Genomic DNA, 27636 nt, shown 5'->3' with positions numbered 1-27636 from the left:
ACAGCTGATTGTCTTCCCAGGATGGTGAAGGCGGGACATAGTTGTCCAGTTTTACTTTACTCAAAATGCATAATTACTGTATGTAGCTGTCTCAACCTTTAGTCTGCAGGTCGGTATGGATTCTTCTGTTGCTAATGTTTATTTTATAATGATCCCGGCCCATTTTTTGGTTAAGTTAGAGTTAAATATGCCTTAGTAGTCTTACATGTCACTGTTTATATCAGAGGGTGTTTCGTTCAGTGGTGTTTGTCTGGTCCACTATTTCAGAAACGTCAAGTGCACCAAAGTAGATTAGTGTTTCATTTGCAGCAATCCAATCTGCTCATTTTTCACAGTCCTCCAGAATCGTGTTTCAGATTTTTTTCTCATCAAGAGGCCTTGTTCGTAGTAGACATTTTTATCATAGTATGAAAATGACATTTAACCACACTGGGAAAAAATGTAGACACACTATTAGTGTTAAAATGAACCACTTTACTCTTGCACAAGACATCCATAGAGTACATTTTCAATAGAAAAATAAAATTGCCTGCTTTGGCGCACATTTGAATGTAATTGTGCCTCTTTTCAAGAACAATCCAAACCAACACACACAGTTCAGATAGATTTCAAAGTGTTCATGTCTCTTTGCAGCAAAGATTCCTTCAGCAGAACACACATTCATTGAGCTTATCTTTTGGTTCATGTGTAGTTTCCTTTGTCAGAAAAAGAAAAAAGAAAAATCAGACAGATGCTCGTCACAGTAAAACATGAAAGGAGGCGCCGACAGCAAAAAGCTCAAAGAGAGGCAGGAACCATGCATAGGAACCAGTTAAATCAGCAACATAGAAGAAGAACTACAAACGGAAAAGTGTTTATTGAACACAGTTGTGATTAAACAGCAGATTAAGAAGATTTACAAAGAAATTCTGTCTGAACCACATTGGAACCCCCTCCTACCCTTTTCCATCCAAAATTAGTTTATTTTAAATATAGTTTCAATGAATTCTCTCGCACATAAATAGCATCATTATTGCTCATTAGAAAAACAAATGTCTCAAACAAAAAAAAAAGGTACAACTCACATACTGGCATTTAAACCTACAATGTGGCATTTTATTGGCCATGACGAAGCTAAAACAATGGCAAAAAGAAAGGTTAGCGACTGACTTGACTTACTTAAAACTATGAAAATAAGCATTTCAAAGCTTTATCATAGTTAAATTATTCTACGTATGAAAAGTAACTCATCAGAAATAAATCTATTGTACAGTTACTGAAGTCAAATTAACAAAAGGGAACTAAATCATTCATTTATACATATAATAATAGGTCCAAATAAAACAGCCAAATGATGTTTGTTTAGTGAGTATTTACAAGTTTGTAAGATAATCAGTGTTACGGATTAGCTTAGTTTAAATGTGTCATTCATCGGCGCCGTTAGTTTGAGATGACCGAATGTGATCGCCAGAGGCTTCTTCACCAGACTCTTCTACATCCTGATCCTGGAAGAGAAGAAACATCAGTGAATCAGACCTGTGCCCCGGACAGCATTTCAACTTGTTTCACTCTTGTATCATGCAGTTGCTTGTATCAAAAAAAAAAACCCAAGTAACTGATAATGTCTGAACCTTCAAACATCCCTGGTGCTTGAGAAACACTTCATTCAGTTTGACAGTTAATAAAGTTTTGCAGCTATATATGTATATATTAATGGGATAAGAGGCAGGGAGAATAATTGATAAATATGGAGACATACAACAGAGAGACATTATCACAAGTGTGATAACATTCCCACCTGATAAAGTAATAATGTAATAAAAATAACAGGCTAAATAAATAAATGTCATTATCCAGTCACTGTGTGACTAATGAAATGTTATATAATGAAGTTTAAAAACATGAGCCCACAGTGGACACTGGATCTCTACCACACCAATAAGATACATTCATGTTTCATGTCACAAAAAAAAAAAAAAAATTACATATCTAGGCTTTTAGGATGCATTTATTAATCATTTTACTCTAACATGATGCACAATAACATCTACATTTAATGCAGCCCTTCTAAAAAAGGTACTACAGGTTAAATAATAGCATACGGGCTTCTGGGACTTAGGAAAGTATTAAAATCAGTGTTGTAGTGCTTCGACTCCGGTCTACAGTCACCAGATGTCACTGCTGAGTTTGAAGCTCTGAAGCTTCTAATCTTTTTTTCATCACAAACAGAAAAGAAAGCTCCAAAGCTTCATAAAGCTTCACCTGCCCATCACTACTTTTACGTGAAAGTCATGACGGCATTTTTACTGAATGCTGTCAGATTAACATAAAGGCTGCAGCAGCACAAGGTGAAACAAGCAGAGAGAGAGAGAGAGAGAGAGAGAGAGAGAGAGAGAGAGAGAGAGAGAGAGATAGAGATAGAGATAGAGATAGAGATAGAGATAGATAGATAGATAGAGAGTAGATAAAAGATCTGAGAGAGACATTTAACGATTAAACAAATGCAAAAAGGTATCAGTAGTTTCACTGTTAGAAGTGGCTTCAAGGGCAACAAGTTTTCAAATCCATCAGTCAAAACCCTCAGACCCTCTCTCATATATCATGGGAGTGTGCATTTCTGTCCATAAATGTGCTGTCATGAATAAATAAAGTCGGATGGGATCCATCAATTGAACAGACAGATGAAGAAATGTTACGAATTTCTTGTCTGAAAAAACTAATAGATTAACAACAATGTGCTGATTCTTAAAAATGGTTCACCTTTTTCAGCACTGCCAGCAGCCCTTTGACAGTGGACGTCAAGGTGTTGGACGTCTTGTTAATCTGGTCGTGGTAGATCACCTTCTGCTCCTCCACAGTCTTTAGGGTCTCTTCGGTTTGGCTCAGGGTATTTTTCACCTCCTCCAGCTCCCTGGACAAGGTTTTATTGGCTTGCTCCAACTGCGCTTTCACCTTGGCATCTTCATCTGGAGAGACACAAAGTTGAAGGTAGGTTGATTATTCAGAGTTAAAGTTTAAACAAAGAGTATCCTTTGAGCCAAAACTTACATGCAGTTTCAAGTATCTTGGAACATATATTGTTCACACTGAATTTCATGGACAATGTTGATGTTTAAGTGCAGCTGATTTAATAAACAACCCATTTCATCATACAGTATAAATTGTATTAACTCCTTGTTGTGATGCTGATGATCTATTATGTCCGTTATGTTTGTGTCAGGATTATTGTCTTTATGAGTGAGACAAGGACACATTTCCTGCTCTGGTGGGACAATTGAGTCTAGTCTCTTTATAAGTGTCCTGCACCATTCTATGGTTACAAGACACTAAAGCAACATCAGCCAAGAAGGCCACGTGAATCAAATCATAATATACAGTTCTACACATTCAAAAACGAAAACATTTGATAAGATTTAATTATCGTGTAATTTCTATAAATCTTGTGAAAAACAAAAATCTCCTCCCCATAACATTTTACCTACAAACAACCAAAATAAATCAGGGTTCTTCATTTGGGTTTTTTGAATTGAACTTCATCCTCAATAACATAAAGGCACAGTGGGACTATTTTCCGTACCGTATCCTGCTTTATACGCTGTACGTTGCCGTCGGTAGCAATGTGCCAGTCCACTTTTCAACAGAAATCACAGACAGAAGGATTCTGAATGAAGTGAGACTGGGCTCTATTGTAGCAAAGCTCAAATTGAGCCAGATCATTGTCCAGATGGACTACTGACACAGAGTGTAGCTTGCAACTCATGAGACTGTGATGCCATTTACAAAAACAACATACAGTGTAATGCAATTAAAATCATACCCATTTTGACATCCTGCATCATGAGCTTCTGTTCTATCTCCTCTCTTGCTTTCTCACTCTTCTCCAGTTTCTGCATCATGCTGCCAATGTCGACCATAGCTCCATTATACACGATCAGATTACCAGACTCAGTCGCCTCTGACGGAGCGCGAGCTTTTGGAGAAGGAAGTAGTCCTCGGTTACCTGACAGAAAAAGAGAGAAAAGAAAAAATTAATAAATCAGCTGCAGTAGCTGTCCACCATGTGATAGCTGTGGCTGATTTTATATCTTCTTATGTAATTGTAAATGCTTAATTGACTGTATTAAAAACACTGATGGAGTTTCAACCATAAAGACTCATGTCAGCTCACCTATGAGGTTTTCTATCTGGGCTTCATTAAAGGAAGGAATGGGTTCATCCTTTCCCCGGTCTGTCAATTTACGGTAGTAACAGGACTCTCTGACCACCGGTTTATTCAGCAGCTTTTTTATCTGGAAACAGACAAAAATCAACATGAAGTCAAGTTTATCTGCAGGCTGATGTAAGTGAGCAAAATGAATAAGTCAGGGTAATAATAGATCCAGAAACAAACCATGGATATGATTAGGTTTGTGTGTGTTCACCTGAGCACGAGAAAGATGCAGTCCCAGTGTGTACAAGATCTCCTCCAAGTCTCTCTCCAGCAAATAGCCACAGTGGCTTTGGTCAAAGTAGACAAACGCCATCAACAGCTCCTTGTTGTGCGTGACCATCTGCTTCTTCTCCTGGTGCAACAACAACCACCACATTTATACCAACAACCATGTTTACGCTACACCGCTACAAAACATACATATACATATATACATACTACAACCAAAACCAACCAACCTTGTCTTTAGAGGACCTCTCTTTTGACGACTTGCGGTCATCCTTGCGGTCTTTCCTGTCTCTGTCATTGAAGTCGTCGTCATCCTTGTCTAAGAAATATCAACAGAAACATCCAATTGAAAAGTGGAAGATAGTTGAACAAGTGCCAATACATCATTAAATATGATTGATATGTTTAGTCAGTGTGAATACAAAAACATTTAAATATCCAAAAAACTAAGCAATTGTTTCCCCACTTAAGGCCTCAGAAACTGTGGAAATGTTATCCATCACAGGTTCAGCGTGGTGCATGATTTCTCATCATTGACCGAATTATATTGTGGGAAATTCAAAAAGAATCTATCGGGTTGTATTAAAGAAAGAGAGAGTGTACAGTACCATCGTCATCGTCATCATCTGCATCTTCAGCCTCCATGGGGTCATATTCTTCAGCATTGACCGTGCTGCCATCATCTTCGTTCTCCTCTTCATCTCGAGACGACTCCTTTTTCACAGCTTTTTCATCGCTCTGGTTAAAAAACACAAGTCACACAAATGCATGAAATCACACATGATTTGTTTGAGCAAATGACAGACTGACAAGACCAGATTGGTTTGAGAGGCTTGCCTTCTTTTTCTCCTCCTCATCCTCTTTGGTCTTCTTTACTACTGGCTCTTCATTCTCATCTTCTTTTTCCTTTTTTATTTCACGCTTTTCAGCCTCCTTCTTCTCGGCCTCCTTCTTAGCTTTCTTCTCCTTTTCCTTCTTCTCATCTTTGGCAGGAAAAGCAGCAAGGGCTTTATATATGCGGAAGCCAAAGTCTCTCTGTAGCATCTCGTTAAACAGCTCAGCAAATAGGGAAACCTTGACAGAAAAAGAGGTCACTGCATTATAAACCTGAATAGAGAAAAGTGTCTGTTTGTGAGACATTAAACAGATTCAGTCGTAGGGTGGGGACAATATGTATTGCGATTCAGATTTTTTGTTTGCTATTTTAAGCAATACACAACAATCACACACATCTAGAGACTGTATATCATGAGTAAAAAAAATCATTATATTTATTTATTTTATTTCAGCAGCTTATTATTATACTGCATATAAAAGGGGTAAATTGAAAAAAATAAAACTGCTTAATTCGGCTGTTCCTGATTATCAACCTAATGACATGAGAAAATAATGAATACAATAGAAAATATAAATGTATACAGTATGTACTCCCCTCTCCTGACATGCAATGTCTCCACCTAGTGGTGGCTGTATTTCTAAACCCATTGGGAATTTTGAGTTTCGACCCTTTGAGGTTGCTGTTCAGTGTTGAGTGTTGAAGCAGCAGCTTATATATATATATATTGGCTATATATATATATATATACATACACATACACACAACACATATACATACATACATACAGACATATACACACACACACACACACACACACACACACACACACACACAAAATTCTCACCTCAAAAGAATGCTCCTTGTTGTCCTCCAGTCTGTAGTCCAGCAGCACACTCAAGGACATGACACTGCAGTCAAATTTGCCATTCTTGGCTGCCCAGTTAGGGTGTACGATGATGGTAGGCTCATCAGGGAGGATGTAGCGCCTTTCTCTCCGCTGGCGCTCAAGCTCCTCTTGCCTCTTCCTTTCCTCCTCCTAACAGAGAAGAACACTTAAGTTAAAAGAGCACATCAGACAAAATTTAAGATAAACCTAATTTCTGAAGGTTTTATAATATTGAAAACAATTACATAACTGATTTGTGCAATATAGGGAGATATCATCAACATACCACAATAAGAAAACTGTTACTACAACTAAAGTCTGTCATATCATTACTTAATTGATAAAGGTCTATCTACCTCTCGGTCTTCTTCAGTGCGAACTGGCTCTTCTTCCTCAGGAACTTTGCTCTCTTGTTTCTCGGGCTCCTTAGACTCCTCCACCTGCTCCTCTACCTTCAGTTGCTTGGTGAGGCGAGCGATCAGCTGCGACTTTAACCCCTTAGAGCTTAGAGAGCGACAATCAAGTTCCTTGCGCAGGTCATTTACCTAGAAAGGGAGAAAGAGTATGTTAATTCCTTGTCTGTTCTCCCAGCTCTACCAGTGTTGAGACCGTCTCCTTGAACCTTACCTTCATTGATTTCGGGTCAAGTTTAGCCCAGTGAGTGGGAGTACTAACGTCCTTCGATTCACCATCATCCTTCTCTTCTTCCTCCTTGACAGGAAATCATTAAGATAGAGACAGGCAGAGAGACAAAGAGGTGGGATAGCACACAGTCAGCACACCATTCAAGGTCTGAGTGAAGTTTAAAGTTGATCCGTGCAAGAAGCAAGGTCACATCTGTCTTTCATTGTCTCGTCCTAGTGAGCTCTCGACTGTGTTTAAGTCCACTGCTACTGAAGCGTACACAGGGAAGCTCTCTAGCTCTTATAAAAACCAACAGAAATGCCCCCCAGCTGCCAATCAATCAATCTGTGGAACACAAAAAAAGGTAAAAATCAATGAGAGGTGTGTCCAAAAGGTGTGTAGGTACATCAGGTGAACTGAAGCTGGTCTCCAAACGGAGTGAGGATAGGGTGGCCCTACCATGGTCTATGACTGGGGTATTGGGTATAGCCATTTAGGGGTTTTATACACCTACATCAGATAGGAGCCATCTGTCCAACCAACTGCCCTGGAAAAACCAAATCCTACATATAGTCCAAATGAGAATGTAGAATCCAACAACAAGTACAGACAAGAAACAGGACTTGGGGGAGGTTCTCTTTTCAAAGTCAGACAGTATCAAATTGAGGCGAAAAATCATATAAAAACACACATTTCTATAACAAACACATCATTTACACGCAACTGACTCCACAGATTCCAGCGTAAAGACATATTTCAGATTCCAGTGTTTAAAAAAGAAAATCACCACTGGCTCAAATTTGGGAAAATATTTGAGACCACACAATTTGCAAGAACCCAAGCAGGTTAAGCAAGTATTGTTTAAAATGCACAATAAAATGCCAGGATTAACACAAATGATTATACCCAGATTAGCACCCAATTATTAGGCGTTTGAAGAGCTGGAAGTTGTTTTGTCAGTTGCGATCAAGGCCTACACAAAACAACCTAGTCTCACTGCTTCCACTGTATGTGTCTGCTGGATGTGAGGGAAGGTGGATGTGCTGATGGAGGAATGGAGGAGTTGGAGCAGAGAAGGGGACAGGTGGAGGAGTAAACAGAAGAAGCCTAGGTGAGGTGTGGTGGAACAATAATCTGCCTGTGTTCGTGTCTGTCTGCGTGAATGGTGAGGTGTGCTTTGTGTCTGATGTGTATCTGGGGTTTGTTTTTTTTGTAATTCCTGTGCCTTCCTGTGAGAAGCGGAAATGAGAAGAGAGGGATTAGCGGTTCAGTGCCTGTTCTCCATCTGCCTCCTTTCGCTCGGCCGACAGCTTCTCAGCCAGCTGCTCCCGGAGTCGCCGTGACAGCACCTCCCACTCTGAGCGGGTAGGAAGACAATGCCAAACATCCGGAAGAAACAAAACCACTGTCTCCACATGAGCAGGGACTGTCCGCCCCTTGTGTGTCTCCTCCGGCCGATGATAGCGAATCTCTGCAAAACGATACCTGTCGCAAAGGAAGAAGGTGCATTGGAAAGAAACATTCTGGTCAGGGCACAGTATAAAAGGCAAGCCTTGCTAGGGCGAGCCTTCTACAGCTACTCCCTCCCATGAGGTCACTGAATGATTGTACACATCATTACAGTGACCCGTCTCCCACACAACACACAGCATAGACAAATGGACCCAGTCTGCAGCTCTCCAACTGTTGTCACAGGTTACGGCAGCCATTTTGAAAGAGTTGACAGACAATCACATGAAATAAATCACACCCCCAAATTCACCCCCATTATAGCTTCAGCCAATTATGGCTGCATGTTCTGCATTTAACCTAGGATACACTTAACGCACTACATTAGGGTTGTGCGAAGAGAGACAGAATCAACAGGACAGTGAAAGCCAGTTAAATATGTAAGATATTTAACAGAGAGAACAGAAAAATAATTAAAAAAAACAAAGTAATAACAGTGTCTTCTGGTCCAGGCTACTGCTTCCAGCCACAGTCCATGCGTTTGGTTTTTCATCACAATGAAATATGCATTTATATGTATAGAGAGTGTGACAGAAAGAGAGAGCCAAGACGACAACACACAAAAGGCCAAAAAGAACATAGCACGAACACAATAAATAATAAAGTAAATAAAAGGCAGCAAATTAACAACACAATAATCATTCATATAAAAAAGGAAACAAAAATATCACCCAACAAGTCCAGGATGATCATTATGCAGCATATTATAGTTAATCAATATTGATACCAGCAGAGTTAACAGGTTTACAACAGAAACATAATCAATAACAAAAATAAATACTGATGAGAATAACAGCTCTTACCACTGAGTGCACAGACTAAGGTCTATGCCTGTGAGTGCCTTGCAACAGCGTATGGCTGTCTTTATAAGGACTGAAGGATCCTTCTCTGGGTCAGCTCCATCCAGAGAGGGAGACCAGTGACCACCAATGGCCATGGCCTCATCTTTACCTCTCATTCCCACCAAAAACTAAAGGAGAAAGACAGACGGGTACAAAGGAGAGCCACAGAGTAGAATAGGTTAGATGGAAATGGGAATGACAATATGGATAAGGGGTGTGGAGGGTGGAAAGAGCAAAAAAAAAAAAAAAAAAAAAAAAAAAAAAGAAGAAGAATAGAGGATAGAGACAGAGAGAAAGACAAAAAGGTCAGCAGCATGTCAAAATAATCATACCTCTCTGGATCCACATCCAAGAGAAAGAAAACAGGTTTATTTACACAAAGGAGCCAACGTCAGTTACGACTCTTCCACATTGTGAGCACTCAGCAATGGAACAGGACCATTACATCATTGTCAGCTCATGCACATGGTACAAGCATGGAAAGTGTGTGATGTACCTTAATGAGTCTAGCAGGATGTTGGAAGGAGTCTTTGACTTCCTGGCTGTCCTCTGCCAAAGCACAGGACTTGTGATAGAGCTCCTCTATACTGGGGTTAGCCAGTAGCATCACCTGCAACACAGAGACCACAAAAGTTATAATCGTTAAAATGTTCATGATATCAAACCCCTTTTCTCCGATATCCATTCATGTATTTACATTCTGTAATTATTTTCCTGTATAGCAGATATTATTGGTAGAACATGCGAACAGCAGCAGTAGCTGTACTTTAATGACTCTTACAACTCAACAATATTAACTGTGACAAATAAAAACATGGGGCGACACAGTCATATGGCAGTCATACCTTAGCACTGTAGGTGTGGTTGGCATCAGGAGGGTCCAGCACAGCCGTATTCTTGACTAGAGGATCCACCTCTTTGTGCAAGATGTGGAAGTTACAGGCATTATTAATCTGGAAGGGTCTTGTCAGAGGAAAAGCATCCACCCAGGTGAAGACAGCATCAAAGAAGTCACTGGGAATGTAGAGGCTCTGATAGCGCCTTCTCAGCTCCATCATGTCACAGCTGGAGCTGGAGAACCCAGAAGGGACAGTTAATACCTCAACAACACAAAACAGGAATTACTCTTTACTCTCACACCACGCACGTTTAGCCATGCAGTACAAAACTTGTGAACACAGTGATCTGTTTCCACTGCAAAGATTGTACTCACCCATCTAAGCTGAACTTGGAAAACTGGACGGTGTAGCGAGGAACCACCCTGCGAGGTCGCCGAGGTGAGCGGTCACGTCTGGGAGAGCGGTCTCTGGAACGTTTGCGTGCGGGTGAGCGCTCTCTTGACCGTCTGCGCTCACGGTCTCTGTCTCGGCTGAAAATTTTAAGATAAACACTAAGATGAATTAACTTAATATTTCAGTGACAAACATCAGATTTTGTCAGGTAATATGTATCGCAATCTCACCTGCGTTCCTCTTTAGTTCTGAGGATGAGCTCAGGGCCTCTGTCATTGCGACTGGGGAATCGAGGTGGGGGCTCAATTCGTCGGACGGGCTGCGGCTGTGGCATCATTCTCACTGGGGGTTGAAGTAGACCCCCGGAAAACACATCTAAAGACATGGGAAATAATGTGAAGCACCTGCTTATTTAACCACTTAAACCACAAGACCACTTTGATTTTGTTGTCAACGTTGTGCCAAAACGGCTGCAGAGATGGTGGTGATCTTCCATGCTCTATCCAATACTAGATTCACTTTATTTCACTAACAAGCATTTTACCTTTGGGTGGAGGCTGTGGTAGCAGAGGCTGGGGAGGGTTTTGGAGGAGAGGGGCCAGAGAGGCAGCGGACAGCTGGGCCTGCAGGAGGGAAGGAGGGGGAGCCTGGTTCGGAACACTGAATGTGTTTGGGGGAGGTAATGACTGCAGTATGTTGGGGGCTGCCTTCATCATGTTAGGAGGTTGAGGCTGGTTCTAGAGAGAAGCGGAAAAAAGAAAAGGAAGAAAAAGGAAAAAAGAGAGAGGTGAGCAAATGTTTAAAGACAAACAATTTCAGCTATGTCAATGACTGCTCAACGAGTAACAAGATGAACTGTACAAAAACTTGGGTCAGTGGCTGCTTGAAAGAAAGAAGCTTGGAAAGGGTCTGAATGTCTGCTTGAATGAAAGAATTGTAGAAATCTTATCAGAGGTGTCCTAATGAAAGAATACCTGGTGTGAAACAAAATCTCAACCCAGAGGGCTGCTCTGGTTCAGTTTAGTTTTGCTACAGGACACAGCAAGTTGAATCTAACAATACTAATAATCCAAGTTTTGACCTGTTTGGAAAAAAAAGAAACTTTTATAAAAGTTTATCAAACTTGAAGAAAATAAAAAGGCACCATTTACCAACAGAGGATCATGATTAAAGGTACATTCTCGAGGATATCAGTATATGTAGTATTGTTTAAGAATTTTCTTATAATAACTTATATATTGTCTCATATGAGATTATCTGAGCTTCCTTGCATAGTAGTCACACTGTTGATGTCTGTCAGTTAGTTAATATTAACAAGAATGTTTAGCCATCTCTTGTGCTTAAATTGGGGGTCAATATTGGATCACATTAGCAGTATTTCATGTTCTTTTCCATGTTGTTTTAAGGTAACTGTTAAAAGGTCCAGCATGTAAGATTTAGGGGATCTATGAGCTGAATGTGGAAGACATGGAGTATCATATTCGTAGGTATGTTTTAATTTGTGTATATTGCCTTTGAATGAGCTGTTTATATCTACATAGGGATGGAGGGACAAACCAAACACTGGCTGTAGATAGGGCCTATTGTGTTTTTCATAGTTTCTTCAAGCTTGGAAGGGTAGGGTGAGGCGAGGGGTAACCAGCTGGTTGCAGTCTGCAACCATGCCGCTAGATGCCACTAATTTCTATACACGGGACCTTTAAAGTTTTTGTTTTTTTTTGAGTGCGAGGAGGGTGGGTAGTTTCATGTCTGGTGTATTATGGTAATTAAGACCGCAAGAAAGTATGACCAGTTATACCTAATTAATCACTTGATGCTGTAACAACATTTGTGACTGAGCAGCATATTCTCAGGATATTTTATGCATTTAGTCATTAAGTTCACTATCATGCTCAGCAATTTCAATGGAAATGATGGTGCTGAGATTCAATCTGGCCGACGGCTGAAGAACAGTCACACTGCTCCCACGTTCAGAAATATTAACTCAACTATAAATACCATTATGAAAATATATATCCCAGTTGGTAACGGACTGATTTGAGTGGTACAAATCTTTCTACCAAAAATCACTGTAATCCAACACGCAACCTCTCAGGTATTTTCATGATCATTACTTAAAATATGTTAAAAGGGTATTATTTATAGCAGCTTTTCTTGAAGACCCTGTCATCTGCAATGTTCCCTGTAGAGAGATTTACCGATTTGAATATTAAGGAGCTCAAAGTCTGAAACAAAAGTAACAGCTCAAGCAACATTAGTTTGTTTTCCAAACAAACATATATAAACCATGGTAAAAAACAAGGCTGTAATCTACCACAAAAAGCACATTCAAAAATGTATAATGAGACAATAGTAGAAAAATAGTATCTCTGTAAGACAAATTAACGTTCTTTAAAATAAAAACAAGTATTGTTAAACCACTATAAAATGTGGTTCTTGGCAACAACAGCAAACTAAAAGATCAAGCAAAAACTGCAGTTAAACATAGATGTTCACCATTAATAGGTTAAGCAAAACAGTCCGCAAAGAAAGCAAAAAGTCTAAAAAAGAAACTGAGTAGAGAGAAGGACAAGAGTGTGTTTAGAGCTAGGGGGTTACATTTTGTCTGTTGTCCGCAGAATGCATGTCTGAGTAGCGCAGCTGCATCCCTGGCTCATTGTAAAGGCTGCCGAGCTGTGGGGAAGCTTGAGGTAAAGGCTGCTGCTGATGCTAGGAGGGATTAAGAACACAACAGTCAATAAACGACAGAGAGGTACAGGGGAAAGATCAAATCTGAAAGAAAAAAACAACACAACACACTGAATACATTTGGACTCTCCTCAGACTAAGCCAGGTGAATTGTCCAGAATTTAAAATCAACCTGTGGATCTCACTTTTGAAAATTAAAAAAAGAAAACAGATATGTCATAATTTTCACTACCATGAGTGTTCTCACCGACTGGTTTGCTAGCTGAGGTAAGGTCTGGATGCGCTGGGCGTTCCACTTGAAGGGCATATTCGGATTGTACACTGCTTCCACTAGGACCCTGTCACCCACCTGAGGAGTCTTCCCCTTCACAGCACTGAAAGATACAAAAAAAAGCATTCAAACATCTTTGAACAGGTCATATCATTGTCAAGTTTAAAAGGGCACATGTATCCTCTGGAATTGTTTGTTATGGGTGCGGATGATGGCCTAACCGACACACTTGTTTGCACAAGAAACAAAGATCCTAAGGACCATACTCTCTTTCACCTTAGCTGAAAGAAGACATCTTCATCTACAAAGCCAAATGTGTCATGTAGCTTGTTGACGACACCAGTGAAGACTCGCTGCTTCTGTGGCTGTGTCTGCTGTTGGTGGCTTGAACGTGGTGTTGGGTAGGACACAGTAATCTGGGCTGTCTGCTGCGGGTTGGACAGGCTTAGGCTGGTGGGCAAGGCGACGGGGGGCTGAGAGTCAAGGAAAGAAAGAAGGCTGTATGTTAAAAACCAGTCGGTAAATACCATGCAAACGGAGACATTCTGATAGCAAATCAAAACTGGGCTTTTTCTCCTAAAGATAAAATAAACAAGGCCCAAAAGAAAACTGGAAAATAACCATCAGAAATCAAAAGGGCAAAAATACTGGTCAGCTATGGAAACATCGGGCCTGAGTTTCAGAAGCTAGGATGTAAACAGATGAGACTGAGTATGCTTCTTCTACTTTGAGAAAAATATCAATATTTGCAATGAACTGGAGAGGTATACAAATAAGGTGATGGAAAACCTACACCTCAGGGTTGCTTTATGGTTTATCTGCTCAGATAGAAAAGTGAAAAGAAAGAAGTGTTTTATACTTTGTTTGGCCTTGGAATGCTGTTCTGGCACAAACCTGACAAGTATTTTACACCACTATGGTTTTCAATGTGAGAACAAATAATAATAGAGAATGAAGAAGAGCGAGCTAACATAGATACTCTCCCTCTAACTCAATGTACGCTGGGATCGGCTCCACCCCATTTGTGACCTTGAACATAATACGTATGTGTAAATGGACATACACTGAGAAAAAACATATATGCATTAGATCTTTGATTAAATCAGTAATTTAACCCCAACAACTGGATTAGGATCTTTGAAATCACAATATGTATAAATATATGGCAAATTTATGAGTTTTTGAACATTACCTGAGAAAGCAATGCCTGTTGAGGCTGTGGAAGCTGTGAAGAAGGAAAACAGAAAATACCAAGACTTAAAATTACTGCAATATGACATGGCCTGTGCTCATTTTCCAAACAACACTTCATTCTTCTACTTTGCTGATACATCCCAATTTATATGAAATCATGACAAGTCTAAATACAAGGCACGTCAATATAATTAATTTTGATTCATTTTAATATTTTAAATGTAATTAATGTAACTAATCAATATATTTTCCAGGGTTAGTGACCAAAATAATATGAACACAAAGGTGTTTCACCTGATGAGGTACATTGTACAGTTGTTGAGGGGGTTGCTGGGGAGGTTGCTGCTGTTGTTGTTGTTGTTGCTGCTGCTGCTGTTGTTGTTGTTGCTGCTGCTGCTGTTGTTGCTGATACTGCTGGAGGGCTGAATTAATCTGAGACTATATACATTACAAAGAACAAGGGAGAGATGGTACTTGATCAAACAGTGTTACATGTGACCATGGAAAGATGAACAGATTGCTGAGTGTGCTTAGGACTGCCTTGCTGTGACTGACCTGCTGTAGTGCAGCTGCGGCAGCCGCTGCAGCTTGCTGCTGCAAAGCAGCAGTTTGCTGAGACAGCTGATAGTTTGCAGCAGACTGGTTGCTGAGCGATACTGCAGCCAAAGCTGACTGCTGAGAGTAAACAGAAGGAGATGCTCCCAGAAGAGATGGCTGCTGCACACCAAGAGCTGCAGAGAAGGAAAATAAGGCACCAGACTCAGAGAGGTGTGGGGAAAAAAAACACTGAATAGGGAGCATTGATAGAATATGATATCCCATGATGATATGATGGCAGAGGTAAGAGTCAGAGAGAAAAAGTCCATTATTACTAAAGAGTATGACAGTAAGTATTTGTGTGATTGTGCACCCAGTATGAGAGGGAATGAAGCAGCCCAGAGGTTCTGGTTTGCTATACTCACAGTGCAGGCTGTTGAGGTCAAGAGACTGTCCCGAGTGGCCCGGCTGAGACACCGCTGTGGCGGCAAATTGAGTCGCCCACGGCGGATTCTTCTGTCCCCCGAATTGGGCCATGACTCACTCAGGTTAAGGGCAGTCTCTACTCACCAGGCCGATGCGTGTCACTAAAAACAAAACAAAAACCAACCCATAAATGAAGTATATTAGCAGGAAGTCCAAGAGACATGAGGCTTAAAGGACATGGAGATGATGTGATTTGTACACATTGTGCATATGTGCACATAATGCAGTCAAAACTTTTAATTGTACTTGCAAGCAGCTACACTGCACTGCCCATAACCTACTCACTCACAGTCACTATTTACTAGGGACATTGTTGAAATCCTTCTAGCCATTGCAGTCATCTTAAACTTCTGACACTGACTGTAAAACATACTACACAGCCTGTTTTTTCTAAATGTATGACAACAGTCAACATACTTTGCAGTTAATATTGCACAGTGCCTTTTCTTCCAACATAGACAGGGCGGTTTCTGCAGATCGGGCAGATTAATAAAGTCAGGAAACACATGAATACATATTATTTATCTTGCTCTGTGCACTGATGTGTTATTTTTCTTGCAGCAGTTCTGTCCACTTCCACGTAACCACAATATGCCGTCCATGATGAGGGCGAACGTACAGCACAAGATGAACATGATGAGGATGACACCCTGCTACCCATCCCCCCTCATGTCATCCAAAAGGTAGGCCCTACCCAAGCCCTTTCATTGTATTAGATAGCCTCTCCCAGTGGACAGACAAGTGAACTGTTCATGTTCAAGAAACTGGGGGCCTAGATGGGCTTGTTTACCTGGGCCCCCAGGGTCTATGATCGCCACTGACAAAAACAATATTCATCTTAGCACCAAAACTGTATCAGAAGCACTTGTTCCCTTATTTGAGAGAGTACATTCACTCATTTGGAGGAGCCTTTACACGGCTAGCATGTTGTTTACACTGACCGGACAAACAACAACAACCAATCTATAAAATAACACCATTAGCCTAAACAGAAATAAACCATTTGAAAGAACAATGTAGTAACGTTTCTTTTGAGAGAACAAATCACTCAATCGTACGCCAGAACTATAAAATATATCACCCGTGATTTCTGCTGTGCTCCGTAGATTATTAGAAACTGCTGACACAGCAAACCTCGACAGGCTCAATGGCAGTGTGGCTAATGCTAACCACTTTAACTGACAGTCGGCTAGCGCAGGCAGCTAGCTTGCGTTTTACGTCTGTCTGGCAAGCTAATGCCGCTATTGTTGTGGTTAACAGCGGCTAACGAAGGTTTCAAGTTATTAAAAACGCGTGTTGTTTACACCCATACTACAGCATGGCTACTGTACGCAGAGCTGAGCTAACGCGTTAGCATTCGCTCGACGTTAGCTTTGTTGCCAGATTAGCCTCGTGCTGGATTTGTTATCGAAAACGAGGCCTGGAATAACGTCCGTTGGCTCTCGTGCAGATAGATGGTAGTCAACGGCTGATATTTTAGGAGCATAAAAGAAAAATAAATAAAAAAAACGCACATTCACACAAGTAACTGTGTACAGCTACGATCCTGCATGCAGTTAATAATTGTACTTGACAGTTTTTCATTAAACGTTCACGATAACGGACGTTTTAAGGTGTTGATTACGACATTATTCACACTGCTTACCGATGTCCCCTGCGCCGGTCGGTGTAGACGTAAAGCGCGCATGCGTGGGAGCCGGAGAACCCTCTCCGTGCTCCAGGAGATATTCAGTGAATAGAGCGGATCGATATCTGTATTTACTGGTCTGCTTAATTGCAATTGAGTTAAAAAAATATATATATATGAAAGATTCAAATGATTATTTAGCCTAAAGCCTGTTAAAATTCACTGCCCTTTCTTTTGAGTTGTCATTGCTTGGTTTTCTCTACCCTCGCATGATATAATGACACATAACTACAAGAACTTGACAATAACTGTAATAATAATTAAAAAAAGAAATCAACAACAACAAGATTTACTTTCAAATTGTGGTTTTTGTTTAATGTGATACAGTAAATCTGAAAAAAATACAGCACAAAGCGGATAAATAGAATAAACAGGTCTTACAGGATGTCATATTGTAAACCTACTTCAGCTTCATTAATAATTTTAGCAAATTACATTTTTTGTTATTTATAGATGATGCATTAACAAGCAAAAACAGATTTTTTTTTAAAATCAGCAACAACTGGAATACCTTATCAAATCATCATTCTGCATCACCATAAACAATGTCTCCCTGCTATGAAAATATTATTTCAAAATATACAATATTTATAAGAAATAAATAAATCACAACAATTACAGGCATCACAGCAGAACATTTTGAATGGTTAGAAGAATGACAATATAGTCTACATACAGGTATATTCCCTGTTATCTCACTGTCTTGGTAACAGGGGCATACAGTATGTACATGTACTTACAGCTTGAACTCTTAACAGTATATAGAGTGCACACAAAATAGCAGGTAATAACTTTTTCTCTTTATTCTTACGATTGTAGCTAGGTAATTAGTGGAAATTATTCAGGGCTGTGGTTTTACACAGTGGAACATATGTTTCTTCTAAAGTGTGTTGTTCGAGTAAGTCTTTAGTCTTGTAATTTGCGTTCCAACTCTGAGAAAACCTTTGCGTTGATTTCATCCACTTCATCTTCCACCTGGGCAAAAAGGACAATTGACAAAATGTGAAATGTGACATAAAAGTCTGTAAAGACATATTTAACCTTCAATCATGACAGAAACTCGACTCAGTATAGTAGCAAGTAAGTGAAATGGATATTGAAATAGGATTTTTTTAAAATCGTTTTATTAAGCTTTACTGTCTGGTTTCATTGCTCAGCCTTAAGGGTCCAAACATTTAAATTAAAATGAGGTCACAGCCCAATTTCCTGCATATGATGATTTAAATATCAATGCAGCAACTTTCAAAACCAATCGCAGAATGAAAACAAATAGTAAAGCTTGGTCTCAAATTAAAAACCAGCACGAATCTCTGCTCATCTACAAAAACAAATCCCACAAGAAAACTGATCTCATCATAATAATCACCTGTTCCACATTGTCTACTTCAGGGATATAAAACTGCAGCATGTTCTGAATGCCGTTCTTCAGGGTAACCGTGGAGCTGGGACACCCTGTGCAGGAACCGACCAGCTTGAGCTTGACTGTGCCGTCCTCAAACCCCTTAAAGATGACATCGCCTCCATCCTCCTGCACTGTAGGTCTTGTGAGCGAAAAGGATTTGTATCAGTTTGTACAGAACAAAGCAGCACAAAGGACAGACAGATTAAGACTGTTATCTTAGCGCAACTGTGTTTTACTACACTGTGAGCATCATTGTGCTGAGTAAAGGAAATATGTGATCAGGATTTAAAATACATAAACCATTAAACAGTAAGCTATCCCAATTGCAACAACCAAAATTGCTCTCAAGGTTAGTAGTTTTGTACCTGATTCTGGTGTCCAGAAGCTCCTTTATCATAGATACAATTTCATCATCATCTTCAGAATGGCCTACAAAAAAGAAAATGTACAGTGTGGAGATAATTACATACTATACATTCTAGCAGCTGCATAACTCCAAGGTTGCACACTCACTGCTTTCATTGTACACTGCCCCTGTTGTTATCGGGTCACCGCTCTCAAAGAACTTAGCAATGGCCTCCGAAGCATGCCGCTTAATGTCTGTCCATTCCACATCCTCATCTGCCTGCAAAAACAAAGACCTCGTGTAGTCTCACCACAAAGATTTCATCAGAACAGGAGTCACAGAGACAAACTGTAAGAGTACATTTAATACTTACTTTAGTGACTGTGATGAAGTCAGGGCCAAAGAACACACTTTTCACTCCTTCGATTTCAAACAGGTCCCTGAAAGAAACATGTTATCTTGTTATTGTTCGACAACAATGAAAAACATACCGGTGACAGAATGAAGTCTGCGTTCACGTTGGTCCATTTAGTGATAACAACATCCACATGTGCAGGCTCCTATCGAGTACGTCACCGATAACATCACTGCTTTTTCACCATGTTGTCATTTTTGTTGAGACAAGACAGAATGTATCAGCAAACAAAACATATCAATACAATCATTCACAGAAACCTTGGAGGATCACATAGAAGACCTTTTTTTGTCACATCTTCTGTGTGTAGTCTTCTACCGAGCGTCACCATGAGAAACTGAAGACACGACCATGAATAGCTCAATAAAGATAATATTATATAAAAAAAGAGAATGGGAAAGTCACACACTCATACATCCGATGCATATTTTTCATAACATTTTGGCATTATGTCTTATGAGTGTAAGTTAGCAGTTTTTTTTTTACACTATGATTTATAAACAAGACACAAACAAATAGGTGTGCACAGCTTTCTTCTCCTGGTCCAAAACTGTAATGATGTCTGCGTCTCAAAGGGAAACACTCAGCGAAGAAAAGACAGTGTATTGTTTTGAGAACGTACAACGTAAACACAACCTGGCTAAAGATGAACATCCAGCTGAGCTCGGAGAGGGAAAGTCAAGCGTCCCACTTCCTAAGACAGGTTTACCAGGGAGAAACTTCAAGCTGCTGGGGTTTGGAGTGTCTTGAGTCTGGATGGACAGCTGTCTTACTGAAAGATATCAGAAAAAACTATATTTTAGTATGGTTTTATGGTTTTTTTTTTCTTGTCTGTCATGCAGTATCACCGAGGCATGTGTTAGAAACAAGAAGACAGAGAGTGACTAAAGGTATTAAGGTGTCCAAACAATGGTTCCTCACTTGAGAAGTGTGTGGTTCCGGTACCGGGCCGAGGCTGGACCTTCCTGAAGCTCTGAGTCGTGCACTGTGAGTGATATGAGCTTCTGGCGTTGTCTGGAAACCTTAAAGCATAAAGAATATAACCCAATGTCTGTCAGTAAACACAGGTTTAATTCAACTCATTCATTTCTTCAGGCAGGATTAAATAATAAAGTGGCGGTGAAGGATTACTTTAGCTGTTAGCTCAGGGTTTTAATGTACAAACAAACTGCTAACGTCCACGTAATCCAGAGGCTTTCTTTTATTATTATTATTATTTTATTTTACTACAGTCTAACATTAGCGGCTGAAACGGATGAATGAGATTATAAAACAATCCGCTGTCTTGTGTCGCAGTTCGCTAGTTAGCTTATTGGCTAGCTATAAGTATCACCTCAACCACAGGTCGGATTATCGATTTAATGCTTTCGTCGAGCATTATAAGATATCACATCGGCAGTATAAAGTGTTCACAAAGCGACATGTCACGGATTTTAGAGGTTCAAACCTAATGTGAGACGTATTTCGTGCCCGTAACAACTGGCGAAGTCCACGTCTCATGTGCGCCGCCATTTTGTTTGTTTTGAAAATGAGGACCCTCGTGAGGTAGACAGCGCGCGATCCTGAACAGGGGATCGATTAACCTGATTACCTGATAGTCATCTTTATTTAGTGTAGTTCCTCAGTGAAAGTTTAGAAAATAATATAATAATCAACCTGTAAAAATGTAAAAAGTTCTACAATAAGATTACATTTTTTAATTCATGTAGCAATATAATAATAAAATATGAACCAATACCTTTCATTTCACTTAATTTTATTCTCTCAACTAGTAGGCTGTATTTATACTAACAAAGGTCCCCAGGTTGTTAGGACAGCAGTGGTGGAAGATATAGTAAGATCATTTAAATAAAGGTCCTGCATTTAAAGATTTACTGCATCATATTTTACACTCTTATATGTTTAATCTGCAAAGTAACTAGTAATTATAACTGTTGACTAAATGTAGAGGAGAAAAAATACAATATTTTCCCCCAAAAAAATGTAGTGAAGTGTAACTATAAAGCATAAAATAGAAGTCAAGCTCAAATACTTCAAAACTGTATTTACTGTTGTAAACGTGCTTAGTTACATTCCAACCCTTGATGACAGGAGAAACGAAGAAACATTCAGCTCATTCCTTTACACAACAGTCATACATAACTACTGCTTTGTTCTCAAGACATCTCCAGTAGATGAGATCATAATTCAAATCCAGAATCACCTGTATAACAGACTCTGCAGTGGATTGAGATGGAGCATAAAGGTGAGTCTCTTTGGAATAAGACAAACAAAGTGACAGCCTCAAGAAGTCCAACCCCATGTTTCCCAACATTTCTTCTGACATGGCAAGGTGGTGCTCTAAAGGAGTGGCAGAGAAAGAGACTCTCCCATAAAAGGTGGAAACCAATAAGTAACTCTAGCAGTGCAACTGCCTGGGGAACCAGAACTACACTTCTGTCATACAGGGTTAGGACTTTATTGTAATGTTCCAGTGCTGATCTTGCTATGTAGGTATGAGGCTATCTCGATGAGGACTCTCCAAACCCCTGAAGAAGTCTACCACTGAGTGTTTTGAAGACACCTGGATTTAAGGACTCCCTGTTTTAATTTGTTACTCTTGTCTTCCTCACCACCAAGACATGGTGCTCTGGATTATTTTCCCCATCTCCCTCTCCCTGGTGTCCTTCATTGGAACATGGGCTGTGTAAGTTTACCAGAAAATTAACACCTTTTTCTCTTTCGTCTTTACACACGGGTGAACATATTAGAACATTTAGTTTTTTATTAGTACTTTTATTCTGCTTTTGTCTGTGTGCTGTCATGCAAATACAACGTTTACATTAACTTTAGACCTTGAGAAGATCATTAGATGCATTTATACCTCAGTATTATTCACAACTGAAAGTTTAAAGCTCATCGTGAAGCTGTGGGTGCAGTGTTTGTAATATTTCATGATAATGTGACTCCTGACAGACTTGACAAACGGCACATCATGTTTATCAATAATCTTCATTTGAACTGTAAATTCTTGGCTAAGGGCATTGCGATTCCAGTAGTAATACTGATATAACTTGGCCTTGACAGGAAGTGAGGAGATGGTATCACTTTATTTTTCGGCAGCTTTTCACATGCTTCTGTTATAATGTTCTGGCTCTGTGTATGTGCGATCTGTAAAACTGTATATGTTTATATATGTCCACATCAAGATGGCATGAGGAAACGTGGTTGTTTTCCACACTGGAACATATTATGAAACAGTATTGTTATGTGATCTGGCTAGTTTTGTCTGTCTTGAGGGTGCGCGCCAGAGTTCCAAGGAATACCAAGAGACAATGTTGTTGAACCTGAGGCGTGCATACTTGTAAATCTATTTGTTCTTTGTGTTGATAATAATTAAGCTCTGTTAGTCATTAGTGACTACATGTTAAGTAATGTTTGTTCCAGCCTCTGCTCTGTCATCCAATTACATTTAATGTTTAACTGAACATCTTATATGATATATGTTTCATTATGTATATCGATTATTAATAAAGTTATCCTGTGTGTGCCATTTGCACTGCAGTAGCTCATTCTTCAGACTATATTCAGGTGTTGTCTTCTTTTTAATGTCAGAAATATTTGTGGTGTTTTTTTGGTGAGTCAGCATTAGGATAAAATCATTAGCTTAGGCAGTCGTCCTCTCTTCTTCTAGATAGATTCAGTCAACAGGAATGTGCTGTTAGTAACCGGGGTTCTACCTTTATTTTGGAAAACTGAAAGATATTGCTAATAATAATAATAATAATAATAATAATAATAATAATAATAATAATAATAATAATAAACACTACCAGACAAGAGTTTACAGCCCAATTAATAAAATAGTGTCACTTCAGTATTTCTTTTTTTATGTTTTTCCAGATATGGCCTGGCCTTCTCCAACAATCATGTGTGCTCTCTCAGTGACTGGTGAGTTGCGTCTCATTACTGTAGATAGCTGACCACGAGGATTTGGATGTGACAGAACCTCATTCATTTGTTTTCAGGGGAGCTGACCACTACTGCAGAGGGAATCAGTCCACTGGATGTTGCCTTGTTCCCACTATAAGGTGAGAATGCTGCACTCTTAATCTGACCTTTTTGTTTTTCCTTTCCACTGGAATCAAAAAGTGAGACATATTTAATTGAACATATTATGTGATTCCAGCTCAAGTGGAACTAGTGCGCCAGAAAATTCCCTTTTTACAGCAACGATCAACGCAGGATCCTTTCTATGTGAGTTTACCTGCTAAATGCCATACATATGTATGTATATATACATTATATAAGTGATATGTGTTATACCAACTGTGATCTCCTCTTTAGTTCTGCTGTTCTGTATATTCCACCATGCTCATATTATGGAGAAACATGCATGCCATTCCATGATGAGCAGGTTTGCCCTGGTCTTTGGTGTGGTGGCAGCCTTGGGGGCATTCGCAGCTGGAAACTGTAATGTAAGTACTGCACTTCCTGCTGCATGTGTTTGAATTAATATATCTCAATAATCCAACAGCTGTGTGGAAACAGCAAACAAAGGTGCGTAAGTGTTTGTTTAATGTAATCTGTAATGATTTAGAGCACAAGTTGGCAAAGCTTGTACACCTCCTGCTCAATTTTTAACATGAAATGGTTTGATTTTAAGTTTAGCAAATGTATTAAGGACCAAATATCAACATCAGCTCTGCAAAATTGAAAATTTTGAACTACACAAATGTTTCCTGTGTGATCAACCTGATTAGAATATCTTATTTCTATGTACTCACCAGTTTGTTAAACAAGAAATCAAAATGCACCAAATATTATTTTGTTGTTAATTTGTTTGTTTGTTGTTTTGTTGTTTTTAACTACAATAAAACTCTTTTATAACTTTTATAACTCTTTATAACAATCTATTCCTCAATTGATCCTGGAAACTACTGACTGTCCTCCACAGCCTGGTTACCTGTCACTGCTACACTACCTCGGAGCTGCCATCAGTTTCATGTGCATCTGCTTCTACACTGTTCTGCTCACTGCGCTGACCAGGAAGTGTTTGCTGACGGGCTATGAGAAGGTTCTCTACCCACTACGTATCATCTCCACTGTGGTTCAAACCATTGTCACCATCTGCTGTATCCTTTTTGTTGGTTAACTATCCTACAAAACTCCTCTATTTGAGAGTATTTTGTGTAAGTTACATTGATTGGTGTGCAGTGAGTTGTGGCTGGTAAAGCAGGCTGGATGATCGTAAACATGATAGGATTAATTTGGTGTGGCTTTAAACAGGTCATTTCAGCAGTTAACTTCAGCAATGACGTTTGAGTTTCATTCTCCAGCTGCTCTACAGCACTACAGTCCCTTCGTGCCATATTTGGATCCGGTCTGCTGCTCTGTTTACAAAATGGGACTGGCCTCAACAGTCCACATAACAGAAGTAGATCCAAATGAATGGCAAAGTGGAACTACATCAATCTTTAACCATTGATTTCCTGAAACACTCAGTTTCACCTTTCACACTCTTATATCCGGAAGCTGCACAGTGACACAACAAGAGTCCTTTAGTCCTCTTAGGGTTTAATGTTAAGCTCAAAGTCACCTTTATGCTAGTTGGTGATGAACACATACAAGTTTGGGGATTGAACCTCTAGGACCCTCTCTTAAGGGGCTCATGGTTCATGGCACCTGAATACAGTATCTATATACAGTACACACTAGGCTTTAGAGCACACACATCATTGTGTACTTTTCATCACAAATGAGTGCATAATATTGATAACAATTGTACATGTTTGCTTAATTTAATTGATGAAAAATATATATAAGTATATTCATATAGATACACATATATGTCTATGCTCTGCTCAGGAGCAATGAAATGTGTTGTGATCAGTTAAACATCTGACTGCCACTAACTGTTCCATACATCCTTAACTTGAATCCTCCAGATACTATTTTGTTTGCCCAGGACGAGTACTTCTACGTTCACTTGTCTGCCATATTTGAGTGGATGCTCAGTGTCAACCTGGAGCTGTTCGAGCTCAGCTACGCTGTGGAGTTTTGCTTCTTCTCATCCTTCATGCTTTCAAACTTGTTGAGCAAACGAGAGGAAGAAAAGCCTTTGATGATGACTTTGTCCTGATATAAGGCTGCCAGGGTCCAGCTGAAGCACACAAGCAATGAGGAAGGACTGAGTAAGAGATCTGTAAAGACTGTAGCTGGATCGTGGCTGGAGGACCAATAATTATTTTCTATCACTCTTGCAGGGATGGATTTATATCCCTTTATGGATTATGACCACTTATTCCACACTCTTGATACTGTTGCCTAAAATCTTCTTTACTGGGAATTTCCATTCATTAGGTAAAACATTCCTTATTTATTGAAACCAACTAGCTTGCACAGCAAATGAACAAAACACATCAGTCGTATTATACTTTTACACAAGCCATGTTGCTGCTTTGCCATTAGAACAATTAACCTGAAGTGTCCATACACCTGTTCATGTGTTAATGTTTGTGCAATCATTTTTATTACGTGTTAACATTATCAACAATTAAATCAGAATTCCTCACCAAGTACATGAATAAGGACCAAAAGTCATGAAACGCTCACTGTTAGCTTAACATTAAGTTTCTTTAATGGATCTAAGCATTTGTGTAGAAGTTTAGCACTTTAATAAAAATATGATCACTGTACACACTGAGAAGTCCTGTTATTGTTATTTATAGACAAACTCTAAAGCTCTGTCACCAGGGTGGAGGATGTCGCAATCCACCCCTTCAGAAAAGTCCCTGTGACGTCACAAGATCTTGTTTAACTTGATGATTAAGACTTAGTGACATTCAGAGATGTTCGTTTTGACAGACGTCAAAACCTCGACCTGCAAGTTCCAGGACCAGGAGTTCAGTGTTGTCTGAGTGTACAGTACAATGGGTGTTGTCTGCACCTTTTCAACTGCAAAGTTTTAAGGTGTGGTCCGTTCAATGTATTTCACTGTATGTGTGCCTCAGAGGACAAACAAGTGAGGTTTTCTGAATTGAATTCACTTTTTTAAAGCAACTTAGAGGCTCTGAATTTATTTATCTGTTTCTTGTGGGGTCCTATAAGTATTAGTTCTTTATTTGTGGTCTTGTCCTTATTTTACCCCTCATTAGTTTCACATATCTCCATGCACATTAGACAGCTGAAGTCAAACAGGAACTTTTAGGTTCCATTCCTGGCAGCTGCCGCCCATAAAAAAAATACCTGGCTAACCCAGTTTGCTGTCAAATTTAACACATTAATTCATTTAAAATAACATGTTAAAAAATTTTGATTAATGATTTGTTACAGCCTTAGACTATAAATCTTAGACTATGTGATAGTTAGCTTAAGTTAAATAAAAAAAGACGTATTTGGAAAAATGTCTGAAGATAGAGAATAAAGAATAAAACGGTTTACTGATTTCTAATGCCACTTATAGATATTCCTATTCAATGCTTTACTAATGTGCCAGAATAATGTTACATTTTTGACTTTAACATCTGCAGGCATGTCAGTAATAACAGCAGGATACAGAGAAGCAACTTTGTCGTAGAATATGGAGCATAGCCCTCAGGAGCACGCTTGTTTTTGTTTTCAGAAAGACCAATAAAATTAATTAATGAATGCTAAATGGGAGATTATACTGAGTACACAGGATAGCCTGGACGTGGCGTCATGACTTCAGCACTCTATCAGGGTTTAGCAACATTTGAATGATCAGAGTCCTGAAGCAGATTAGTTCAGTTTTTCTGAACTTTAATTATTGCTCATTTAATGTTGTAATATTGTAAGAAACCTTACAATTTGAAACCAGGTTTTCAAGGGTCTTTAAAGCAGCTATTATTGACAATGTGAAAATAATGTGAAATGGGTTATTCCCAGTCATAAACCTAGGGAGAATTATCACTCGAAGCTGCAGCTCCCCGTCTTTACAGACCTTTAAAGTCAGTTTCAGCTCATTGTTTAAACCGTCTGGCCTTCAACTTTACCATGTCTGTTCGCTCTCACCGCATCCTTTTTGGCTGCAAACAGGCAGCTATTTTCAGTGAAAAAGCTTTAAAACCCTCACTGTACGCGACTGTACCCCCTGAGCACCAGATGGCTCACCTCTGGTTACAGACAGGGTGGTTAAAATAGTGGAGCTTTAAGCAGCTAAAGAGCCAGATAGTTCCCTCAGGAGTTGGTAGAAACCAAAAGCAGAACTAAAGTAAAGTGAATATTAGTCTTATATTTATCAACTTTTAAATTAAATTGGAA

The 27636-nt window shown here is 39.4% G+C and overlaps 3 protein-coding genes across 7 annotated transcripts; 1 reads left to right on the top strand and 2 right to left on the bottom strand.

Moving 5' to 3' along the window:
* Positions 1-453: 453 nt before the first annotated feature.
* Positions 454-17246, bottom strand: ccar1 (cell division cycle and apoptosis regulator 1). Of its 5 annotated transcripts, none has more exons than XM_051422086.1 (26): positions 17170-17246; positions 15464-15625; positions 15057-15232; positions 14796-14939; positions 14500-14532; positions 13584-13780; positions 13269-13410; positions 12947-13057; positions 10893-11085; positions 10579-10723; positions 10330-10506; positions 9962-10187; positions 9613-9726; positions 9078-9244; positions 8040-8250; positions 6769-6852; positions 6498-6686; positions 6100-6291; positions 5255-5491; positions 5026-5155; positions 4648-4736; positions 4401-4541; positions 4148-4268; positions 3797-3979; positions 2740-2945; positions 454-1484 (listed from the first exon to the last, which is right to left on the bottom strand). In XM_051422086.1, exons 2-26 carry the CDS (start codon positions 15573-15575, stop codon positions 1404-1406), a joined length of 3801 nt encoding a protein of 1266 aa, XP_051278046.1. In that variant the 5' UTR covers positions 15576-15625; positions 17170-17246; the 3' UTR covers positions 454-1403. The 5 variants fall into 5 exon arrangements, with proteins under 5 accessions (XP_051278046.1, XP_051278037.1, XP_051278065.1 ...); XM_051422077.1 differs by lacking the exon at positions 17170-17246 and adding an exon at positions 16606-17098; XM_051422105.1 differs by lacking the exon at positions 17170-17246 and adding an exon at positions 16606-17095 and having other exon boundaries at positions 10330-10485.
* Positions 17247-17499: 253 nt separating this feature from the next.
* Positions 17500-20919, bottom strand: zgc:110319 (uncharacterized protein LOC796111 homolog). Its single transcript, XM_051377773.1, has 8 exons — positions 20822-20919; positions 20296-20396; positions 20011-20146; positions 19333-19399; positions 19127-19238; positions 18979-19042; positions 18578-18752; positions 17500-18186 (listed from the first exon to the last, which is right to left on the bottom strand). Exons 1-8 carry the CDS (start codon positions 20884-20886, stop codon positions 18118-18120), a joined length of 789 nt encoding a protein of 262 aa, XP_051233733.1. The 5' UTR covers positions 20887-20919; the 3' UTR covers positions 17500-18117.
* Positions 20920-21734: 815 nt separating this feature from the next.
* Positions 21735-26051, top strand: si:dkey-228d14.5 (uncharacterized protein LOC796266 homolog). The gene is made up of 7 exons (XM_051427390.1): positions 21735-22060; positions 23257-23304; positions 23382-23444; positions 23543-23610; positions 23701-23831; positions 24311-24488; positions 25302-26051. Exons 1-7 carry the CDS (start codon positions 21996-21998, stop codon positions 25493-25495), a joined length of 747 nt encoding a protein of 248 aa, XP_051283350.1. The 5' UTR covers positions 21735-21995; the 3' UTR covers positions 25496-26051.
* The last annotated feature ends 1585 nt before the right edge of the window (positions 26052-27636 follow it).

Source organism: Dicentrarchus labrax, unplaced genomic scaffold (assembly GCF_905237075.1).
Source record: "Dicentrarchus labrax unplaced genomic scaffold, dlabrax2021, whole genome shotgun sequence".
In the NCBI taxonomy this organism is placed as follows: domain Eukaryota; kingdom Metazoa; phylum Chordata; class Actinopteri; family Moronidae; genus Dicentrarchus; species Dicentrarchus labrax.
This window is presented reverse-complemented; position numbering and strand designations above follow the sequence as displayed.